At 44.3% G+C, this 18,480-nt stretch overlaps 1 protein-coding gene across 1 annotated transcript; it reads left to right on the top strand.

Annotated features, from left to right (window-relative positions):
• The first annotated feature begins 14,155 nt into the window (after positions 1 to 14,155).
• LOC136475254 (uncharacterized) lies at positions 14,156 to 18,213 on the top strand. Its single transcript, XM_066472804.1, has 4 exons — positions 14,156 to 15,160; positions 15,273 to 16,503; positions 17,309 to 17,813; positions 17,892 to 18,213. Exons 1-3 carry the CDS (start codon positions 15,084 to 15,086, stop codon positions 17,369 to 17,371), a joined length of 1,371 nt encoding a protein of 456 aa, XP_066328901.1. The 5' UTR covers positions 14,156 to 15,083; the 3' UTR covers positions 17,372 to 17,813; positions 17,892 to 18,213.
• The last annotated feature ends 267 nt before the right edge of the window (positions 18,214 to 18,480 follow it).

Below are 18,480 nucleotides of genomic sequence, written 5' to 3'. Positions count from 1 at the left end.
GTACGCAACGGTTTATCCTGGTTAGGGCCAATCGATGACCTACGTCCAGCAGCTGATGATCCTTATACTTAAAAGCACCCAAAATCGAGAGGTTATAACAGGGTTGTAGAGAGATTTGGTAGGGGTTAGCTCGGTGCTAATCCTAAGGTTGCCTTGCCGCCGGTGGAGTCTTCCCCTCGTCGGAGAAGAGGAAGACGACGGGATGCGGTGGACGAGCTCTCGGTGTCCCTCTCTGGGTTGCCTTGCTCTCGGTGCTGAGCTGTGACATCCTAGATGTTAAAAAGCAGTTAAAACTTAATCATGAGCATCATAAAGCATAATCATCAAGTAATGTTTCATTAATGCATTTTATGTTTCAATAAGAGCATGTCCATGTTGCACACTTGCACATGTGATGTTTCATGTGTTGCTTTGTAGTGTTTCATATATGTTGCATAAGTGATGTTTTGTTTATAGCTTTGCTATGTTGCACATGTGATGTTTCACGTGTTGCATATGCTATGTTTTATATGTTGCATGAAATGCTATCATTAATATCAAATAAGAAACTTTATGATTTTATATATGTGAATTTTCTTAAACAATTAAAATTTTGATAAAATAAACTTTGGAGTTAAAAGTGTGCTCTATAATATGTAATAAAACTTTGTTAGAGTTTTCAAGTCAAACATGTTTAATTTGGAGCCCAAAACATGGATTTAAGACTGATTTTTAAACTTAGCCATTTAAGCATGTCCCTGAAATTCAGTTTTAAAGTTCAAACTTTGGTGAATTATTAAATGAATTTTCATAAATAAAATTTGTCCAAACCTTGTTCCATTGCTCGATGCTATGCTTGCCCTATGATAATGTATAGTTGGTTAAAATGTTTGATAGATGATTGTTCCTTAGTTAAATCCCAAAAGCTGCTAACCAAATCTGCATTTCAAAACCTGAAACTGAAACCCTAGATTGGAATTCAAAATCTATTGATCTTTTTATGTCGGCCCTTTAAGCAAAGATGAAGATCTCATGTAGATGAACATTTTTGCTGAAGGCCGCTTATCGAGTTGTTCTGCAAAATCATGAGAACGAGAGGGAGTAAGATGGGGGTTTCAGATAATGAACAGTGCACGCCGAGGAGCAGTCAGCCTGCCAGCTCGCCGCCACGCCACCGCCTCCGTGACCGCTTCCCAGCGCGTGGACGCGCACCTGCTCGCGGTGGCAACGCGCGAGCAGCAGCTGGCTACGTCTAGGCGCTTCCCAGCCGCTCCCTTCGCCGTTTTAAGCCCTAGCCGCCGGCCATCCTTCTCTTTCCTTCTTAGCTCCGCCGCCATGCTCCTCCAGTGCGCTGGCAAATTCGTCGACCTCGCTCGCCCTCCGTCCAATTCCTCCCGTATGTAGCTCCGTCCCATCCTTGCGCCTCTCCCCAACCCTCTCGCATCGGCCCACACCGTTAGAGTTGGCCGCGTGAGCCGTTTCCATCGCGGCAGCGCCACCATGGCCGCCATGGATAGCTCCACCATGGCCAGCTTCCTCCAGAGCTCCTCTCGCCGCGCCATTTGTTGTTTTAGCTTCACTTTGATGCCGCGATGCTCATCGGCACGCCGGTTTTCTCTTGTATCCACAGGTTGCGTCGGAACGTGACCCTCGCCGTCGGATCACGCCGTCGCGTCCGCCCTCAACGTCGGAAGCCGTGTTCGTGCCATCCCCGCCTCAACCGATCGCGTAGACATGATCGTGGATGAGCTGCTGGTCATGGTCATGCTCACGCTCTCTATTTTACCTCTACCGCACCGTAGCGACGAGACCGCAACCGCGCCACCGTGCAAACCGCCGCCGAGCCGCCATGGCTGCGGGCGAGCCTGCTGCCGGTGCTGTTTCGATCATTTAGCTCTGTCGTCGCATTCGTGTAAGCATGGGGAAGTCATTGGTGGTTTTCCCATCGCTGCTAACTGCACCGCCGGTCGTCTCCGCCACTCTGGAGACCCGCCGAGCCACCATGGCCGCCGTTGTGCTGGCCATGGTGCTCGTGGAGGTCAACTGATACTCTAGGTAGGTACGCCAGCTCGTGTAGGTCACGTTGGTACCTTCACCTCCGGCGAGAAATCGCCGGTCAACTGGCCAGTCGCCGCGGCGAATTTCTGAAAATAATTAACCATGCTAATTCTTGTTTAATTGATAATAAATTATAGGAATATGATAAAATTATGAAAAGTTTTGTGTAGCCTCTTCATGATGTGCTCTATCTAGGAAAAATATGAAATGATGAAAATCAATAGTTTTTGCATGCTTAAAAATTACCTCCTTTAATTAATATATGCACCTTCCTTGATTTTTATATGTTAAAATATTAATCCTTTAATCATGAAACTTTTTGTGTATGCTTTACATGATAATATCTACCTTCACAAAAAATTTGGTACTGTTTTGATGAATACAAACTACCCACTTAGTTTAGGTGTGGGGGTATGGCCCCCGGTATCCACAAGACAAGACATAGGCCGCACCATCAGAGGTGGTCCAGCCCACAAGATCAAGGAGTGCATGGCGCTGTTCGACGTGCACCGCAAGATATTGTATAGTACCAAATAGGCTACTTTTCTTATAACCCTACCCCTCCAGAGTATATAAGGAGAGACAGGGGTACCCTAGTGGACACGATCAATACATCTTAATGCAATACATCAGAACACAGGATGTAGGTATTACGTCATAATGACGGCCGAACCTGTCTAAATCTTATGTCTTGCCCCCTACCTAACGCTCCAGCTGTCGCGGGGTAGGAACCACGGCAAGCATTGTTGTTCGAGTCAGTGTCAGAGTACATGTCTCCGGTGGCTCAGGTGGACTCAAGAACACAAGAATCATAGAGAGGACGCAATGGTTTATCCTGGTTCGGGCAATCGATGCCCTACGTCCAGCAGCTGATGATCCTTATACTCAAAAGCACCCAAAATTAGGGGGTTACAACAGGGTTGTAGAGATATTTAGTAGAGGGTTAGCTCGGTGCTAATCCTAAGGTTGCCTCGCCGCCAGTGGAGTCTTCCCCTCATGGGAAAGGAGGAAGACGATGGGATACGGTGGAGGAGCTCTCGGTGCCCCTCTCTAGGTTGCCTTGCTCTTAGTGTTGAGCAGAGGCCAAATGATAGAATGGAGTGGAATGATCTGTCTTCTGATGATTGTCTCCCTAGGTCCGATCTTATCCCTTATATAACGAGATAGATCGGGTACATGGTGGTTTGGGGGAACTAGTCTACAGTCTACATGCGCCGGAGTCTAGGAGGGCCTTGCAGCGACGCGCCGTGGACTGTGGCAGTGTCGTGGAGCCGAAGAAGCCTTGAGCATCGTCTAGCTATTCTGTTCTGACACTCTGCGTGTCCGGCTGTTTCGGCTTGGACCGGGCTCCCCCAGGTGGACCTTCTGGAGTCTTCTTGGCGGTGAAGGAGGTCAGCTCCAGGGGCTGACACGCGGGCCCAGGGGCCTCTGAGACCCTGGAGGCCACGGGGAAGCTTTGTCTTTTTGTGTCACGCCCCGTGCATGACCTTGTTGGGAAAGTGGCCGACAATGTCGTGCCCAAAGGGGCAGCGTTGGGGAGCCCCTGAGCCTCGGTATCTCGAGGCGTGTCTTCTTGCGCCTGGGCCTTGACTAGCGTCGTTAGCCGGTCAGGAGCCAAGGGCCAGGCCGGAGTGTTGGTGTAGATTCGGAGCCTCAGGGCTTGGGCAAGCCCTCGAGCCCCATGCAGAAGTCGTGGTGGAGTTAGGCTCGGCCGGGTTTCTTCTCAGAGGGTGCGCGCGAGCGTACCCGATGGGTATAGCCCCTGAGCCCCCGGGCGATTCTGGAGGGGTCGGTCGGGGGGTCTTCATCGTTCGGGAACCATTGGACCCGAGGTTTAACATACCCATATGTTAGGATCTCGTCAGTAGGGATGACAATGCCTTGGTCGTGAACGCCTAGAGCAAGGATGTTGAGGCGACGGAGGAGACGACGACCACATGTGATCCATATAGGTTCGGCAGTGGGTGGTGGAAAGCGTGATCCACATAGGTTCAGGACGTTCGGTGCCCGATGGTGGGGTTCCATAGTCTCAAGTGTGTGATCAACTAATTTCGTGATGCCTCTTGAGACTGGCCATCGTGGCGGTGGCGAGTATAGAAACTTGTATCTACAAGAGTTATTATGTACACTTGAGTGGCAGAATAATGGCAAGGGTAGGGTCTCTATGCCTTCGTTGCTTAGTTTTTTCTCTCGGTTTTTGTTCACAAAAAAGTGTTTCTTGCAGTACATATGCCATCCTAGGTGCATATGTTTCCACGGTTGAACTAATAGATTTTTATGCTATTTATATTGTGTGAGGCAAGGTGGCCGTGATAGGTTCTGGAGCGGAGGGTGGCCTGCACTGCCTCTGCCGGCATGGCTGGCACCTGGTGGCCACCATGGACCGCATGCGACTCATCATCTAATCCATCTAGATGGACGGACGGAGACTCGGTCGGAGCGAGAAGGTCAACGAAACAAACAACGGCGCGCCTCTGGCTTGGTCGTCCGTACCGACCTGCCTGCTGCAGTGCGTGCATTTTTTTTGGCTGGACCGCACGGCCCGGAGGGCGCCGGCGCCGTTTTTTTTTTATTTCTCACATTCCATCCAAATTTCAGGGGACCCAGAGCAACTGCGGCCAGGCGCGCCACACGTGGCCCGATTCGATCGACTTTTGCCGTTGCCGCCTCTCTTTCCGTGTTTCTGGATTGGACGGAGAGGCCCTGCACTCATGATTTTACGCCGCCCTTCCCTCTCTATAATTCATTCATTGCTTTCACAATCATCCATTCTATTTCTATCTATTAATTCAATGCATGCGCCGTGCGCTCCCATTTTTTAAAAAAACCCGGGTGCTACGTGTGTATATATATATATATATATATATATATATATATATATATATATATATATATATATATATATATATATATATATATATATATATATATAGGGAGAGACTATTCAGCAGCCGGCTACAAAATAAGTTATTCTGTAGCCACCTCTATTTACCATAATTTTATATATTAATTTACCATAATGTCAATACATATTTACGATAGTTGGGTTACTATAACACATGGAAATATTTACCGTAACGTTATAGTCAATCACTTAGTAAGGAGTTATTATAATCTTGTAAATTAACATAGTAATTATCGTAACTCAAAGTGGCTACAGAATAAGTTATTCTATGGCCAGCTACAGAACAGTAGTTCTATATATATATATATATATATATATATATATATATATATATATATATATATATATATATATATATATATAACTATAACGGTAAGGCTATTCTGTAGCTGGCCACAGAATAACTTATTCTATAGCCACCTTGTTTTACGATAATGTTTGTATCAATTTACGATAATGACAATACACATTTACGATACATGGATTACTATAATTCAAGATGATACTTATCATAATGTTATAGTAAATCACTTATGAGAGAGTTACCATAATCTCGTAAATTAGTATAGGAATTATCGTAACTCAAAGTGGCCACAGAATAACTTATTCCGCGGCCCGGTACAGAACAGTCCGTCTCTCTCTCTATATATATGTATTGTGCATATCCCCCCCTCCCCTCCCAAAAAATAAGGTGTTGTGCATGTCTGTTGTTTGGACATAAGTTAAAATGAATTAGATGAAATACTCCAACGCACCTGGATTAAAATAGATACCTAGACAAAAGAGTGGGGGTAAGGATCCATTGACCATTTAATATGCGTCCATGCAACCTACACACTAGTTAATTCATTTTATTTTTGAAAACATGGCATTTATGATAAGATTTAGTTGATCAGTAAAAAAATAATAACTTTTGAAGTATTTATTAGTTAGAAAACATATAAGTTACACACAAGATTGTAATAAAAAATAATTGTAGAATGTCATAAGCTTGGACTTTTCCTATTAGGGCTAAAAAAAACCCTTACGAATCAATCGCAAAATACAACTCTATTTTTGTTCATGGGTGTGGATCTTAAGTCTGTTCGTTTCGGCTGAAACGATCGTGGATTATAAGCCAGAAGTACGGCTGGCTGGTTTGATGTGAGAGAAAAATACTGTTGCAGCTTATAATCCACGATCGTATAAACCGAAACGAACAGGCTGCTTCTCGTAGATGAGTAATTCTCTTATCCGGACTTTAAATTAGGTGTTTTATATGTGTATCTTGATTTGATCCTCTTGATAGAAGGAACTCAGTGGTAACATAATTTGTATTTTTAGGAAGTTCCAAAATCAGGCTAGTCGGTTTTGAGGAAAGCAGCGAACCTGAATTCAGCTGAATTTGGGTGCGAACAAGGCGGAGTATGTATGTATAAATTTTGTTGTACACTGTGTCTGTTGCTTATTTCATCAACTTTGTAATGGAGATATCGAGAGGGTTAATTGGAGTAGAATGCAACATGGTCGGCGTATGATGTGCTGGCATGCATGCTTCTTGCTTGCTTTTGGTAATTGTCAACAATTTTTGCCATGTGGAGACGGCGGGCAGAGACTTGGACGGCCGGCCGGCTTTCGTTTGCTATTGGATATAGAGCCTAAGCTCAATCGAGCTCGTCGTCGTTTTGGATAGCTGCTACCGACTCTATTGGTACGAATAAAGAGAATTAACTGTATTGGCTATTTTTCTCTAGAATAGAACAAAAGGATAAATGAAAAAGCTGCAGTTGTACCACCCCTCAGGACTCAGGTTCGTGGTGTCGTATTCGTACTACCCCAAGATTAATCACGTTAAAATTCTAACAAAATATACGTACGGAAGAATGAAGGACAGCGCATGCATGCGAGTATCTATGGCTTGAACTATTCTTTTGCACAAAAAAATTAAAAAGAGAAATCAACAGGAAATGAATAGTGTACTGTGTTGCAACTATATCATCTACTCCATTCGTACCAAAAAGAAAGTCGCTATGAGATACGTGCAGGACAAACTTTCTTAACTTTGACTAGATTTGTACAAAATACGTGCAGCATTTATATCTCCAAATAAGTTTATTATGAAATTATATTTAACGATCTATCTAATGGTACTAATTATATATTATAAATATTAATATTCATTTATATATAATTGATCAAAGTTTAAAAAAAGTTGATTTCTTAGGAAACGAGAATGACTTATAGTTTAGAACAGAGGGAATACCATGTTTATTAATCGGCGGTTTCTTCGTGCATGCATTTCACAAGTTTTCACTAAGCTTATCAAATTACGCATGGATGTACATACTTCCTCTGTTTCAAATTATAAATTATTATATGGCTTTCCTAAGTAAATAGATTCATTTAGCAATAGCAATGATAAAAAAATATATGCCTAGAAACTTTGAAATGACTTATATATATTGTTGTTTGGAACGGATGAAGTAAATCGGCTTGTTCGCTGGTTGGTTTCTGGCCTGATAAGCCCGGTTAGTGCTGGTTTATTATGAGAGAAAAATACTATTGGCTGACTGATAAGCTCTGACTGAAACCAACAAGCGAACAGGCTGAATATTAATTTGTCGTGTTGTGTCCATCAATCTGCTGGTGGTGGTGGGATTATTATTCGGCCATCCACCGACGGCAGATACGCGATGCATGGATCGGGTGCCAAAGCACGAGTTGCACATTTTACTTATTTCCTCCATCCCCACTATTAGCTAGCTCCGCAAAGTTATGACCGCGTGAGCATGCGTGTACACTTGCATAATATAATATAATATAATATAATATAATATAATATAATATAATATAATATAATATAATATAATATAATATAATATAATATAATATAATATAATATAGGACCAGCACACTATACCTTTCATTTTAATAATTTGCTGGTACATGTTCTCCCTCTTACATACACGACCAATGACCAAAGAAAATCATTCGCAAAAGAAAACAAAGAAAATGTCGACACGAGCAATCCGATTTTTTTTATATAATATAACTAAAATGGGTATATGTGTGTTTGTATGAGCCTCAATATCTATACTGGGTTTCATAAACAAATCAAAGTAAGAGGCGAATGCACGCCTTAATTTCTTCTGAAAGTCTATATATGTTAGTGTTGTTATAAACGATAGGCAATATAAACGACGAAAAATAGTAGATCAAACACATGTGACACGAGATTTTAACGTGGAAAACCCTCCCAAGGTGGAAAGAAAAAAACCACGGGCACAAGCACTATAACACAACATGCTTTTGCCGACACTTTTTATTGTAGGCAAAGGGCACCTTTGCCGACATATAACCTCCCGCGAAAAGTTTTGCCGACAGTTTAGAAACAGTCACGCTAGAAGTCGTCGGCGAAACTTTTGCCGACAGTTAATAGAATTCCCGACACTTTATGTGTAGGCAAACGGTCTACCTACGCCGACAGTTGAAACCTTTGCCGACAGTTAACCCTTTGCCGACAGTTAAGACCTACGCCGACAGTTAAGACCTTTGCCGACAGTTTATATGTTGGCCAAACCATTTCCAAGGTATTTTACAAACCATACCCTGTCAAAAAAAACTGTCGGCAAAACTGCATAGATATAATTACAATTAAAATAATTTGACAAATCCACTTTTACTCATATAGAAGGCATCACATTGAACAAATTCACTTGATTTTTATATAAATAATACATACACCAACTTGATAGGTATATATATATATATATATATATATATATATATATATATATATATATATATATATATATATATATATATAGCAGGTAAGTGATGATCATAGTACATAGAGCCATATAGGTCCAAGATATAGATTAGTCAGTTACAGACATGTATATACATAGTACAAGTCTTGTATTAATTGGTTATGACTAAAGCTAAGAGATCAATAGATCAGGACTTGGGCACAAAAGCGGCATGTCTGACAGTGCATCGTAGCCCATTTCAGGGACAGACTCCAGTCGTGCTTCGATTGTTGTGACAGGAGGGCCAACTGTACCAATCATTGAGAAAACATTGGCGATTGATGTGAAGCATCCTGCACAACTCTCAGTGAGCCCTGCATATCAATATGATAAGTCAGACCACATGGTTTGCAGGACCAGAATGTAAGTAGACTACTAGAGTTCTGTTAAGTAGTTTAAGAAACCCAACTAATTTTAGTAGATGAACTATTGGTGTGCACTTTTATCCATAAAACTGAAGTGAGACATGGTAAGATGCGTCTGAAGCTCTTACCATATCCTTCTACTATAATGCTGCAGCTGGTTACCCGCATGAACTCTTCGATTTGCCCTGGCAAAGGTGCTGCTCCTGCTATCATGAGGCGTATACGCCCTCCAAGCCCTTCCTTTATCTGTATTTTCATGTTTATACGTTCAATTAATGAGATCCACACATTATGATCGTACAAATATCTTCCTTACATTTATTAGGAAGTTTGTAGTCTTGTTTTCCCTATTCAGAACATTCCGACATTGTCATGGACTCATGGTATTCATAATGAACTAGTAGTCATTTAGGCACCCAAGAGCTGTAACAAGAAATTAGACTAACCATTGAAGAAAATTCTTCCCAAGAAAAGCAAGACACCAAATTTCTCAGCTTCAGTTTTCATCTCACTTGTAAAATCTCTGAAACTAACAATGGCTGAAGATGCACCAAGTCATAAATGATCATATAAAGCAGCAGCTAGTCATCTTAATAAGAAATTTTGTGTTCCGGAAGCTAACCTCTAAGATGGGCTATGCACTTAGGGACTACTGCTAGTATCTGAAAAATACAATTTAACGAGTTGTCAGATGTAAACATAATGTTATGTGTAGCATTGATCTCCAAAACTAATTTCAAATAAACAGCATTGATTTTAGTAGGTTCAGGCCCAGTTCTGTTGTAACTTGGATCCCAAGCACATGTAGCTTTTACTGGAAACATATTAATCAGTATGATGCAGAGACCACAGTGCAGAGCGTAATAATATTATTCAAAGGGGGCAAATGTTTTTTTTACAGATTTGATCTTGCTCTCCTAGACCAATGCAATGGATATCTCAGCATGGTCCATGATGAATTCAACAGCATTTGCTCCTGCATTGTGTTACAACTTAATCGTCAATAAGATGAAATCTCAACATAGACAGCGACATCAAACAAGACATTCTTCGCTCACCGGCTCTACGCCCAAGCTTCTGATGGCTGATCCAATCCTCATGACCTTCTGGTACACTTCCTCGTACGTTTGCCACACATACTCACCGCCCTATATATAAGAAAGACAATTCAGTTGAATATCCGAAAGCCATGGCGATATCTTTGTGAAGATAAATCTATAAAGATTCGGTTTTATTTTACCTTGCCATCTGTAACTTGCCGTCGGCCGAGCATCCTGTTCGTGGGGTACTTCTTGACTGCTCCACTACGAAATCAGAAAACCAAAAACAAACTGAAATTTCGAACTGACATTATCTGAAAAGTCCAGGACCTTGTAATAATGCTATAATGTACCACCTAAAGATTGGCATCAAGCTAAACATACTAGTAGAATATGTACTCCGTAGTAGTGAAAGCTGAGAAAGGAAAACACATTGTGAAAACAGAGGGCACTAGCAGGTGGTAGCCTACCAGGAAACCGAACCGAACCTGAAGAAGTCCTAGGGGGACTGGATGTCCTGCGGGAGCTCCATGAGTAATTTCTTAGTGTACTTAGACATTCCACTTGAAATGAAAACTAAGATGAAAATTGCTTTGATTGTGAAAAACATAGCGACATAATTAGTGCATCTTTTGGACAATAAACTCACCCGAAAATTTCTAGGGAAACCATTTCTTCCTTAGGAGTTTCAAGAATCTGGGAAAGGAAAAGATAGCCTTGCTTAGCTTGTAGCAGCGGGTAGTGTGGTACAAGAAAAGGAAAAACATAAGGTAGGAAAAGGAATAAATTATATAGTACACATGCCTCACCTTGAGACCAGAGACTAGAGTCCACTCTATAGACTACAGAGAGAGCCCGACTCGATCAGATGATGCAGCAATTCAATGTGTGTGAGAGAGATGCTACTCCTACTACTACTCCTATAGCGCTACCTAGTAGAAGCACCATCACACAACACATTCACACTACCCCACCACTGGCAGGGCAGCTAGAGTGATTAGATCCTAGTACTCCTACTACACGCGGACACGCCTATGCCTGTGCCTCTGCATGCAGCTGACGATGTTCGCTATTGCCAAATCATTTGACTCTGACCAGCTGATCTGACCAGCATCTCCCAATAGCAGACACAAGCATTGCAATTTGTAGCCACCTAACGACCATGCTTCATTTATTTCATCTCTAATTATGATCGATCCATCAATTGTTAAGTATTGGCAGCCATCAAACAGTTTGTAAGAGTTTAATTGACAACATCATATATAATTCACCACACTCTTTCTTAGCATTGTTCATGGCCCTCATATGCTATGTCCTCAGTAGTTTTGATTGAAAATGACTTACATGATCAATATGATCGAGTAATATACTAATATGTCCTAGGGATGCAAGGATATAAGTAGTGGGAAGTCTACAGAACAAAAAGACAAAGCAAAATAGAGCACTGGACTGACCGCTTGTAGGAAAAATGACTATGCCAGGCAATCAACAAATCCAAATTCTCAATTTCTAGCAAAATATATTGCTATACCTATGACACAAAATTCATATTTTACAATTTTTTACACCAACCTAGGCAACACTGGTCCGTCACTGTCACCTGTTAGAGATTTGAATGTGATGAACAACAGGTCTGTCACTGATGGCCTAAGCCACTGTAGATACCACATTCCTTCTTCGACATTCACTAGAACCGCCCCAATGCCAAGAAAGCAAGACTAATGTCCCACCTAGACTTGCTTGATGACACAAGTCTGACATAGTAAAAAATCAGTTGTACTTACATGGGGAGACATGGAAGCCATGCAATCGAAGTAGGCGAAAACCCATCGCTGTGGCATCAACGTCATTAACAGGGAAGTCTCTCAAAGATGGTAGCCCTAAATCTTGTGTTCAAAGCCTGTCAACATGAAATTATGAACAAAGAAATAATACCTTAAATCAATATCTAATAATTGTTTCTCTCAAAGACCAAGACAGTGTTGTTTGGTCTGTCAACCATCCTAACTCTCTATTTTCATGGTATGCACGGTATGAAAATAGTTACTCCTAAAATAGTTACCAACAAACATAGACATACCATGAAAATAGTTACTCCTAAAATAGTTACTCCTAAATAGCAAAATATCTTTCCTCCTAAATTACAGAAAACACGCAAGGATAAGAGTAGCACGAACAAGGCCTACTCATTATCTGTTACTATGCACAAATTGAAAGGCTCCTACAAGTATTTGTTGGTAAATGGTGGGCTTCGTCTACACATTATCGGTTGCTTTACTGAAGGATCAAAGTAGCACGAGCAAGGCCTCCTCTGCCTTTCTTTCAAACCCAACCACCTATGAGCCGCTCAACTAGAACATCCAGATGTATTATGCATACTGCATTCATCAAAATACTAGTACTAGCTGCTCCCAGATCTAAGGAAACAAGTATGTTGCTCCCATACCTAAAGAATCGAATCAAAGGGAGAACAAGATCTCAACAAAAGTCACCATCAAGATCTCACACGGACAGAGGTCGAGCTCAGAACCTGGAATGGCAGGGACTGTAGCACGGGTGGCGTAATGGGGCTCGTGGGGCTCAGATGTGGATCTCCAACAAACGAGTGTGGGGGTGGTGGCCACTTGGGGGCATCCGGCGGTGGTGGGTGTCAGTTGGCCGATGAGGAGTCCGGGCGTTGGTGGCGGCGGGCGGATCCGTCGATTGAGGTGGTGGACGGCCGGCCGCCGGCGGAGGCGTCGTCGGTGGCACAGTGTGTGCCCAAACCCTAGCAAGAAAGGGATGGGGATGAGGGGAAGGGGATGATTACTTCCAATGTGGTGGTAGGGGCTGGTGGGGGCGACCGGTAGAGGCTGGCGTGGTTAGGGTTCCGGCGGACGGCAGTGGGCGGCGGTGCTTTGCAGGAGGGCGGCGGCAGGCGCTGGCATGGTAGGCTGCGGCGGCGAGGCTCGGCTTGGGAGGTGGCGGCAGCGAGGCTTGGTGTGGGAGGCGGCGAGGCTTGGCGTCCATGGGAGGCGGCGGCGGCGGGCGCACTCACGGGTCGTGCGTGTATGGGCCGCGAGCCTTTTTCCTTTTTGTGATGTAGGTGAGAGGGGGAGTATATTCTGACGGTTTTTTTTTCGTTTCACCGTACACACTTTCGCCGACACTTGACTTGTTGGCTCGGTTAGGCTACGCCGACACTTATTGTGTCTACAAATGTTTGCCGACAGTTTTAGTGTCCCCAGAGCAATGCCGACAGTTGATTTGTAGCCATACAACATCATTGCCGACAGATTATATGACATTAAAAGGTTGTACAATTACCAACAGATAATGTGTAGTTGAAACCACCCCTTTGCCAACACATAACTGTAGGCAATTGTGTGTTATGGTGTAGTGAAGCCAGCAAATCTTCACTATATCGGGTAAGGTTACAAACGTCGGAGATTTACAACTTGGGATACCCTAACCTGGGGGTCTTCCCATATAGAAGTCTATGATGCATCTTTTCCACGAGGGAGGTGGTCCGTATATATAGGAAGAAAAAGCCCCACACCCTCGTCTATTAGCAATACGGAACTAATAGATGGTGTAGTCCCTCTTAACGCTAATGGGCCGCTTCGCTTCGGCCCAAGCTTGAATTTGGATCATAGCTCAACAAGTGCACACCTCATCAAAAATAAAAATAAAATTATGATAATTCTTGAGGCATCTCCTGACATATATCCCCTTAATTTAATGTGGCAACATATATATAGGATCTGATTGGTTCCATATGTATTAGCCTATATTTAGTTTTGTGCAATATAGTTTATTTATGATTGGTTGTCTTCATAGGCTCTTATGCAGACGGTGCTCAAATAAAGGAGATCCAATGTTACATTAGCGTACGTGATTTGATCGTATTAGACAATAAAATTTATACAAGCCAATACCTTACATAAAATGAAATATTATCATCACATACCCATACAAGAAACATGAGACCTTAACTAAAACATAGAAGTAAAATGTCAGTCATAGTTGATGGCTCGGCACGTGGCACATATCACATATGATATGAGTCCATAGTTGAAGGCTTTCTTTCTTCTTTCTTTTCTCCGTTCCCAGATAAGAGAAGCTGAAGTGTTGAACGGATGCAGCTGCAGCTGCTGCTTTTCTCGACTTGTACTTTGCGGCGCGTTCGTCGGCGATAAACACCAAATGTATGTTGGGCTGGGCTGGCATTTCCTAGCACTGGGCTCATCTAGGAGCAACTAAAGCCCAACAGCTTCTCCCACCAAGGCCCAACGGGCTTTGTCTTCGTCTTCCTCCGCCCGTTCCGCCGCCTCATCCCCGGCTCCCCGCCCTCCCCTCGGGCCTCGCCGCCGCCGCCCGCTTCCGGCCCGTCCCAGGTGATAACCTCACCCTCAACTCCATCATCCTCTCCTACTGCGGCCTCCGCTCGCTCCGCCCCGCGCTGAGCCTGATCCGTTCCTCCTCGAGGCCGCAGTCGCGGGTCGCGGCTGGCACCGTCAGCTATAATACAACATCTTCCGAGCAGGGCCACGGAAGGCTCGCTCATCCCGTGCTCGCCGAGATGTACAAGCACGGCGTGCCCTAAGGCGACGGGTCACCGTGAGCACGGCGCTCGTGGGGCTGTGCAGGACTGGCGAGGCCGCGGCGGTGGCGGAGACGGTGTTCCGAGGCCGAGGAATTGATGGCTTGGATGTGGTGGGATGCGAAGTCCTTTGTTCCGGATGTAGAAGCATGGAGGTTAGCCGGATAACGAATCAAGACCCGTGTCCAAATGTCCAATCCAATCCAATCCCGGAATATCCAATCCCACGATCGCGTCTGCGCCCCAATTCCTTGTTCCTTCTCCGCCGCCATCTTCTTCGCTACAACAGGGCTAGCCTTCCTCGACCCGATCTGCAATTCTTCCTCGACCCGACCGTAGCTTGCCATCAATTCTCTTCTTTGCGCCATGGCCCCTGCTTGCATCCTGCTCGACCGTACTGTTGCCTTCCGCAACCATCCCCAAGAGATAGAACCCTTCGATATAAGAGAAAGAGGGAATAATTAACTTTTTATCATCCTTATGGAGTGGGTGGTGACTCATGTGCCAGTGAGACAGGTAGGTTACGGTGTCAATCCGTAATAAAAATTATTTGCCGCGAGAAAGAGCAAAGGGCGTGGTCGGCGCGGAAAGAGCAAAAGACTTGGTCGGCGCCACCAGCACGGCGCCTCCAAGCCGTGAAGCCACCGAAGCAGAAGTTGCCAGGTACCTGCTGGCCATGAAGCCAGATCTGGAGGTCGTCGAACCCCCGGAGGTAAGCTGCCTCACCATGCGGCGACCACTCTCATCCGATCCGATCCCAAATTACGGGTGGTGCCTGCGCAACGGCGCTGTCGCCGCCGCCGCCAACAAGAACTTGGTCGTCCTCTCCCCCGGCTCCCACCGCCCAGCCTACTCGTACAACCGATGGTACTTGATCTTGGACCTCGACACCGACGCATCTTCATCTTCCTCGCTCTCCACGATCCCCGGTATCCACTACGAGTACTCTGACTCTTACAACAGCGCCGGATACGGGACCGTCATCATGACACGCGAAGGTGGCGCCTTCGTCCTCGCCGAGCTGCTCTTCCTCCCCCGCCGCGGGCTTCCTGCGCTGGGCATGCTCTGCCTCTGGCAGTCGTCGTTATGCTCGTGGGTCTACAAGCGCGGCCAGCTCCCCGCCGAGGTGCTCCACACGTGGAGGATTCACATGTCCTTCCCTGTCCAAAGCAGGAACAGGAACCTCTTCTGCTGGGTCGATCTTCTCCACGGATTGCTACTCTGCGATCCGGGACGACAATGCGAGGTCGACTCATCGGACTTGTTGGACATGTCTTTTGTTCAGCTGCCCCATGGCTGCTCCGTCAGCGAAGAAAACCCCCGGTGGTCGAACCCGCAAGAATTCCGCAACGCCGCCCACGTTGACGGCACCATCAAGTTTCTCGCCATGGATGGCTTCGTGGAGGGCAGCCCAATCTCGCTCGTTACCTATACCCTGGACCTGGATAACCCATCCCAGCCTAGCTGGATGGCAGACACCAAGCTGCTTCTAGAAGATCTCTGGGCAGATAAGACATTTATCTCCAATGATGTGCCAAGGATCACGCCATTGTTCCCTATCCTAAGCACGCTAGAACATGATGTCGTCTACCTTGTCATTCCGGGTGATGTGGAACGCGTGGAAGGCTGCCGGTTTAGGGGAGTGAAGCTCCTGCTTTCTGTTGACACGCGCAAAACCAGGGTCATCTCTGCCAACCAGCAAAAACACCCAAGAGCACTGGTGAGATGGCGCTACCTCCTCGCCGCTAGTGTTTCCCACTCCCAGTGGGGCTCAAAGTATCACCGGGTACATACATATACTACTACCGCTATGTACAGCACATTTAGTTTTATATCAATTCTAATTGCATGGATCGGTTTTATGCTTTTGTATAGTTGTGAATTCCTTCTGTCTGCATTCAGTTAGAGTATAGAAAACTAGAAATTTACTGACTCTTTTTTAGGCCCATACATAATGCTTCGTATTACATAATGACATGACAGGCCTATGTGTTCATCAGCATGTTTATCAGCAATTTTGTTTTGTCTTAACAAATGTCATCTCTCGGGCAGCCTGCTCCCGCGATTGGTTTTAGTGTTCAACCTAATCACACCACATGAGGAAAAAGAATTCTGTGACTTCTGTTTGGTGGAGAATTTGGTGTCAGTTACTTTTCACCTGTCATTAAGATTAGATGACTGTTCCTTACATGAATACAAACAAGTGTCTCCATTAAATAGATTCTGGATTCGGATCAGTAGGATCCTATCTCGTGTACCACGTGGGGCGCATAACTTCCCAAGTAAAATTTAAGTGTTAGGATATGCTCCTGTTTCGAAAGGCTTTTGCCTTGGAGATGACCACAGCATGATGTCGTCATGTCAGTATTCCTAATTAATCTTTAGAAAAATACTGCACTGTTGAAATGCTAGCGATAAACTTCGATATCCATAATTGTCATCGACTCCCTGTTTCTTCTAAAGTTGTTCCAACTTTTATTATTGAATGAAAGAGCCGTTTATATTTTGTCCTGCAACGTATATTTGTGAGAACACCCTTAAGTAGGTAAAGAGTTGTTTATATTTTGACAACAAATACCTGTTTCTGCTAGGGAGCGACGGAAGCAATTGGGATGGGGGCAAGGGCAACTCGAAAAAGGATGAAGTTTGAATGACCTCCGCAACAGAATCATGTGAAGTTGAAGTTTTGGATGATCTCTCTCTTCCTTATGTCATGTGCAATTAGCATCATTACCTGGTCTTTCTTAGCAGCTTGGGAGAGCATGGTTGGATGTGTTCTGTTTTAATTAGGACCTGGTTAATATTATTGCTAACCTATGATCGGATATTAATAGCTGGAGCCATTTATATTTTGTGCTGCAACCTATATTTGTGAGAACACCCTTGAATGTGTAAAGAGCGGTTTATGTTTTGACAAGTATGTGTTTCTGCTAGGGAGCGGTGGGAAGCAATTGGGATGGGGCCAAGTGGGAAAATGATGAAGTTTGAATGACCTCGGCAACAGAATCCATAGGGGCTGTTAGATGAAGCTCCAACAACAGCTGACGTTGTTTGTGGCCTAACCTCTTCGCCAGTGATGTGCGTACCCACACTGAGGTTGGTTGTAAATTAAATTGTTCCAGCTATTTGTTGTTTGCAGAAATGAAATATATCGTTTTGCGTTTCTTTGTACAGTTGCAAGGTATGATTGATCAGCGCATGAAGCAGATGGAAAATCCAGCTCTCTCTCTCTCTCTCTCTCTCTCTCTCTCTCTCTCCACAAAAGTCGGAAGCAAGCTATGTGTACAGCAGGGCGTAAAATCTTTGAGGATCTGAGCAGTGGCAAGGACGTTGAGAAGAACACCGACGGTTAATCACTGAGGAAATCAGTCTGTAGGAAATTATTAGGCAATTCAAATTCATGGAATTGTTTTTATGACAACACCGTTGTACACCATATCAGGCTATGTTAAAGCACCCCATTGCCTTGTGTAAAACTGGCAGGGGCTTTAAAGTTCCAATTTTTTTTTTATTATTATTACTTCACAAGAGTGCTAGTACACTCATCCGGATGAAATGGGATTGAAATCACACAAAGCAGCAACATAGACTTGACGCTCCTGGGATGAAAAGGGATTGAAATCAACAGCATAATCAATCGATAGTTTCGGAAGTTACACCTAGGCTAGCTTCAATGGTGTGCACGAAGGATTTGAAGGGATCACAAGCTGGAAAGCTGAACTTTTACCGCATCATCAAGTACCCTTTGCAGACAGTGACTCTG

The sequence above is a fragment of the Miscanthus floridulus genome, chromosome 8, assembly GCF_019320115.1.
Source record: "Miscanthus floridulus cultivar M001 chromosome 8, ASM1932011v1, whole genome shotgun sequence".
Lineage (NCBI taxonomy): Eukaryota > Viridiplantae > Streptophyta > Magnoliopsida > Poales > Poaceae > Miscanthus > Miscanthus floridulus.
The sequence above is the reverse complement of the archived record's forward strand: the minus strand, read 5'-3'. Positions and strand labels throughout refer to the sequence as shown.